This window comes from Coregonus lavaretus (genome assembly GCF_964263955.1).
Source record: "Coregonus lavaretus genome assembly, contig: HAP1_SCAFFOLD_79, whole genome shotgun sequence".
Taxonomy (NCBI): Eukaryota; Metazoa; Chordata; class Actinopteri; order Salmoniformes; family Salmonidae; genus Coregonus; species Coregonus lavaretus.
Genome location: NW_028157882.1, coordinates 952,879 through 958,587, shown reverse-complemented (window position 1 = coordinate 958,587; position 5,709 = coordinate 952,879). Strand labels below are relative to the sequence as shown.

At 47.3% G+C, this 5,709-nt stretch overlaps 1 protein-coding gene across 3 annotated transcripts; it reads left to right on the top strand.

Moving 5' to 3' along the window:
• Positions 1-221: 221 nt before the first annotated feature.
• LOC311124722 (uncharacterized protein) lies at positions 222-5,506 on the top strand. 3 transcript variants are annotated; one of them, XM_084198827.1, is made up of 2 exons: positions 222-367; positions 838-5,506. In XM_084198827.1, exon 2 carries the CDS (start codon positions 916-918, stop codon positions 2,773-2,775), a length of 1,860 nt encoding a protein of 619 aa, XP_084054953.1. In that variant the 5' UTR covers positions 222-367; positions 838-915; the 3' UTR covers positions 2,776-5,506. The 3 variants fall into 3 exon arrangements, with proteins under 3 accessions (XP_084054953.1, XP_084054951.1, XP_084054952.1); XM_084198825.1 differs by having other exon boundaries at positions 245-367; positions 847-5,506; XM_084198826.1 differs by having other exon boundaries at positions 245-367; positions 844-5,506.
• Positions 5,507-5,709: the final 203 nt, after the last annotated feature.

Genomic DNA, 5,709 nt, shown 5'->3' with positions numbered 1-5,709 from the left:
AGAAACTGACCCGTCCTTTTCGTAGTGTTAGCATTAGCCACCTACCGTTCTGGTATAGTGCTAGCTTGGGTGAGCACCTTGTCAATATAGCTGGGTACGTTTTATTCCCCGTTAAAACAAACTTGGTTATCTAGCCAGCTAGCTGCTACTCACCTCGACTTCTCTAGCGGATGTTATAACTGGAGATCTACGTCGACATTCGATTGCTCTGGCCTGCGCGCAGTCAAACAGGAAGTTGTTGCCTTATCGTCGATTGCCAAAGACTGCAACTGTATTTTTCTCTCAATATGCAATGTAAATCGCAAAAACTTGAGCAACAAGACAACTTTAACTGAACGCACAGAAGAACCATTAAGCGAAAAATAAGGTGATAATATTTTAATCCCACGCAATATAGTCGTAGAGAGAATTGCTAGCAGGCAGGCTAGTTATCTAGCTAACGTTAGCCAGCTAGCTATAACTATCAACAATGGGTCCGGGTAGCTACAGCTACCAACGTTTATAACCCATAACTAGCTCTAACCCTACATTGAATCCCGAATTAACCCCTAGCCCGTTATGCACTTAGCTATGTAGCTAGAACTGAGAGGATTAGATTGGCGTCTGTTAGCAATACAGCAATAATTCCACCAGCCTGGCCTATCAAAGGGCAAGATGGAGGACAGTAGGAGAGCTACTGTAGGCTATATTGCTAAACTAGAGCCGAACACTTATCAACACTATCAGATCAACACACGTCTAAGGGGTGTCTTATCTAACAATCACCTGCAGTTGTGCCCTTGACAAAGTATTTATTTAATGGTAACTAAAGTAGTAGCTAATTATTTTCTTCTTCAGGAACAGCAGACAACGAGTGAAAGACCTTGGAGTAGCTTTCTAGAGAGCACCGAGAAAAGTTCAGGTTTTCAACAACTGATGCTGCGTGAGCAGGACAATATGAATCGTGACAGAGAAACGTTGATGGATGAAATCGAAGAGAGTTTATGGACTTTAACCGAGGACAATTTACGCTACCTGTGTGAACGCTGTGGAATAGGTGGCAAGGATGGATCCGAAATTAAAGGAAAGAATCAACGAGCACTGCGGCGTAAAATCATGGAGGAAACATGGGAAAATGAGGATTTAATGAAATCTGAGGATCGGGGAATGTCATGGTTACTCCAACTGAAAGAGGACATCAAAAGGATACAGGATGATCCTGGGGGCGTGGCCTCCAGCCAATCAGCGTCAGCGCATGTGGACGACAGAGCAGAAGGAAGCTGCGATGCAGAACGTAACGAGGGTGGAGGGACTCTTTATGGTTACCAGGACAACCCTCGCCTGCCCCCCTTCCCAGAGTCCCTGGGTAGTGCTTCACTGGGGCTCGACTGCAGGAAAACACCAGGGCTGAGTGGAACAGTGAAAGGAGGAGAAGAGGAGGAGGAAGGAGAAGATTTGATTGAGGCAGCAGAGAAGAGTGTTAAAAAACGCCAGCCGAAACGCACAGTGAAGAAACCCCACTGCTGCTCAGAGTGTGGCAAGAGCTTCAGTCACAAAAGTCATCTGACTGTCCACCAGCTCACGCACACCGGAGAGAAGCCTTACCACTGTACGCAGTGCGAGAACAGTTTCTACTGCTCGTCTTATCTGATATCACACATGCGAACGCACACCGGTGAAAAGCCCTACCGCTGCTCTGACTGTGGGAAGAGGTTCGGCCAATCGAACGCACTGAAGCTACACCGCATGCGAAGACACACCGGTGAGCTGCCATTCTCTTGTTTGGAGTGTCCGAAACGTTTCGTCACGTCGGCACACTTGAAATCCCACCAGAGAGTCCACACGGGAGAGAAGCCCTACCACTGCTCGGCCTGTGGGAAGAATTTCTCCCACTCAAGCGCCCTGAGACTCCACCAGAAAACCCACAGCGGAGAGAAACCTTTCATCTGTGAATGTGGGAAGAGCTTCATTAACTGGGCCCACTTAAACTCCCATCAAAGATCCCACACCGGTGAGAAGCCTTACTGCTGCGAGCAGTGTGGCAAGTGTTTCTCTGAATCCGGCACTCTGTCGAATCATCAGAGAACCCATACTGGGGAGAAGCCTTACAGCTGTGATCAGTGTGGGGAGAGGTTCGCTCAGTCGGGATCCCTGACGATCCACCAGAGGACACACACGGGAGAGAAGCCGTACGCCTGCGATCAGTGTGAGAAGAGATTCATTACCTCTAGCCACCTGAGACGCCACCAGAGGACTCACACTGGAGAAAAGCCTCACCTCTGTGATGAATGTGGCAAGAGCTTCACGCGGGCCGGAGCCCTGGCGAGCCACCGCAAAACACACACGGGAGAGAAACCCTACAGCTGTGATCTGTGTGGGAAGAGTTTTGTTCAGTCTGGGCAACTGACAAGCCACCAGCGCACACACACAGGAGCCAAGCCGTACAGCTGCGATCAGTGTGGTGAAAGATTCACTCAATCAGCCACCCTGGCCAATCATCAACGAACACACACGGGAGAGAAGCCCTACGGTTGTAATCTATGCGAGAAGAGCTTCGCTCAATCAGGGCACCTAAAAAGTCACCAGAAAGCCCACGCCAGAGGAGGAATGTGTCCTCTTCCAACCCTCTCCTCTCCGGCGGCTGTTCCGGTACCCTCGGTAAGTTCCAAATGGTCCAAAACTCAGCTGCCGGACTCCTCAGCCACACCAAGTTCTGGAACCACATCACCAGTTTTCTATGTGAACACTGGCTACCCGCTACACACAGCACCTTCTACTACCAAACCCCCTTACTGACCTGTTTTCTACACCAGTGGTTCTCCAACCTCTCCTCGGGGACACCCAGTCATTTCATGGATTTGATCTATTTCAGAACTAGCACATCTGATTCAACTGGTCAACTCATCATCCAGCCCTTGACTAGGTTAATCAGGTGAGCTAGTTCAGGACTACAACAAAGTGGTGAAACGTCTGGGGGTCCCAGAGGAGAGGTTTGAAAAACGCTGCTCAACACTGTGGACACTATGGGGTGGTTTCCCGGACACAGATTAACCCTAGTACTGGAATAAAAATAATTTACAATAGAGATTCTCCATTGAGCTTGTGTTTTTAGTTTAGGGCTAGTGTAGTGGGGTAATATTGATCATATATGCATATACACTGCTCAAAAAAATAAAGGGAACACTAAAATAACACATCCTAGATCTGAATGAATGAAATAATATTATTAAATACTTTTTTCTTTACATAGTTGAATGTGCTGACAACAAAATCACACAAAAATGATCAATGGAAATCAAATGTATCAACCCATGGAGGTCTGGATTTGGAGTCACCCTCAAAATTTAAGTGGAAAACCACACTACAGGCTGATCCAACTTTGATGTAATGTCCTTAAAACAAGTCAAAATGAGGCTCAGTAGTGTGTGTGGCCTCCACGTGCCTGTATGACCTCCCTACAATGCCTGGGCATGCTCCTGATGAGGTGGCGGATGGTCTCCTGAGGGATCTCCTCCCAGACCTGGACTAAAGCATCCGCCAACTCCTGGACAGTCTGTGGTGCAACGTGGCGTTGGTGGATGGAGCGAGACATGATGTCCCAGATGTGCTCAATTGGATTCAGGTCTGGGGAACGGGCGGGCCAGTCCATAGCATCAATGCCTTCCTCTTGCAGGAACTGCTGACACACTCCAGCCACATGAGGTCTAGCATTGTCTTGCATTAGGAGGAACCCAGGGCCAACCGCACCAGCATATGGTCTCACAAGGGGTCTGAGGATCTCATCTCGGTACCTAATGGCAGTCAGGCTACCTCTGGCGAGCACATGGAGGGCTGTGCGGCCCCCCAAAGAAATGCCACCCCACACTATGACTGACCCACCGCCAAACCGGTCATGCTGGAGGATGTTGCAGGCAGCAGAACGTTCTCCACGGCGTCTCCAGACTCTGTCATGTCTGTCACGTGCTCAGTGTGAACCTGCTTTCATCTGTGAAGAGCACAGGGCGCCAGTGGCGAATTTGCCAATCTTGGTGTTCTCTGGCAAATGCCAAACGTCCTGCACGGTGTTGGGCTGTAAGCACAACCCCCACCTCTGGACGTCGGGCCCTCATACCACCTTCATGGAGTCTGTTTCTGACCGTTTGAGTAGACACATGCACATTTGTGGCCTGCTGGAGGACATTTTGCAGGGCTCTGGCAGTGCTCCTCCTGCTCCTCCTTGCACAAAGGCGGAGGTAGCAGTCCTGCTGCTGGGTTGTTGCCCTCCTACGGCCTCCTCCACGTCTCCTGATGTACTGGCCTGTCTCCTGGTAGCGCCTCCATGCTCTGGACACTACGCTGACAGACACAGCAAACCTTCTTGCCACAGCTCGCATTGATGTGCCATCCTGGATGAGCTGCACTACCTGAGCCACTAGTGTGGGTTGTAGACTCCGTCTCATGCTACCACTAGAGTGAAAGCACCGCCAGCATTCAAAAGTGACCAAAACATCAGCCAGGAAGCATAGGAACTGAGAAGTGGTCTGTGGTCACCACCTGCAAAACCAGTCCTTTATTGGGGGGTGTCTTGCTAATTGCCTATAATTTCCACCTGTTGTCTATTCCATTTGCACAACAGCATGTGAAATTTGTCAATCAGTGTTGCTTCCTAAGTGGACAGTTTGATTTCACAGAAGTGTGATTGACTTGGAGTTACATTGTGTTGTTTAAGTGTTCCCTTTATTTTTTTGAGCAGTGTATTACATATACCTCACATGCAACTCGTAATAAGACAACAACAAAAATGCCCATTTAAATTATTGATCTGACTCAATAAGATAAATGGCAAAATGCAAGAGACTATAGTTAGCATTACAAGGCATCATTGGCATGGTCAGAGAGAGTAAGAGGGAGACAACGAAGCTGTGGCTCATGGGAGAGAGAAAGAAAGAAAGAAATGGAGAGAGTATCTCACCACAGCAGTTCAGGAACCAAAAAAAGAGCGAGGCAATGAATCTATGACCTTTCAAAATCTGAGTTTTTGACCAATAGCATTACTGTAAAGTTAACCTCCAATCAGATATCAGACCTGTAAAGACAACAGAACCTCTGCTTCTCAGAGGTGAGACAATGGGGTTGGAGAATAACACACAGAAGACGACAGAGAGGACATTCTGGCATACTGTTGATAAAAAGAGTCACTTCGGGGGCTGCCCTACACTAGTATTACGCTTTGTCTCAGAAACTGGCCCTATGGGCTAAACAACGTCATACTGACTTGTTTCAATGTCATAGAAAATGTAATAGTCAACCGTGTGTGTGTGGAGTGGGGGATGTTTGGGTGGGATGTTGAGAGTTGTATCTTATTTCATGTACTCCTATTACCAATTAAATAATGTTATAATGTAGAATGTTTTAACAATTGTAGGTATGTGTTCATGTATTCAATTGATCAATAAATTCAATCCATTATCTGCTCAACAACAACGTCTGCTTATCACCTTGTATATATTTTAAGTGTTGTTATCTGTTTTAATGTATGCGCATTGAGTGTGGGAAATGTGCTCTACGATTGATCATTATTATAAAAAAATTAAGGATAAGCTCATAATAATAAAGAAGGTCAAGCCCTTTTCATGTTGAGTCTTCACCCGATAAAAACATCTGGACTCTGAGACCTTTGTGTTCCAAGTGGGTGTCAGGTAAAAGTAGACGATAGCAGACAACAGGATTCTTAGAGAAGGGGCTGTCGTT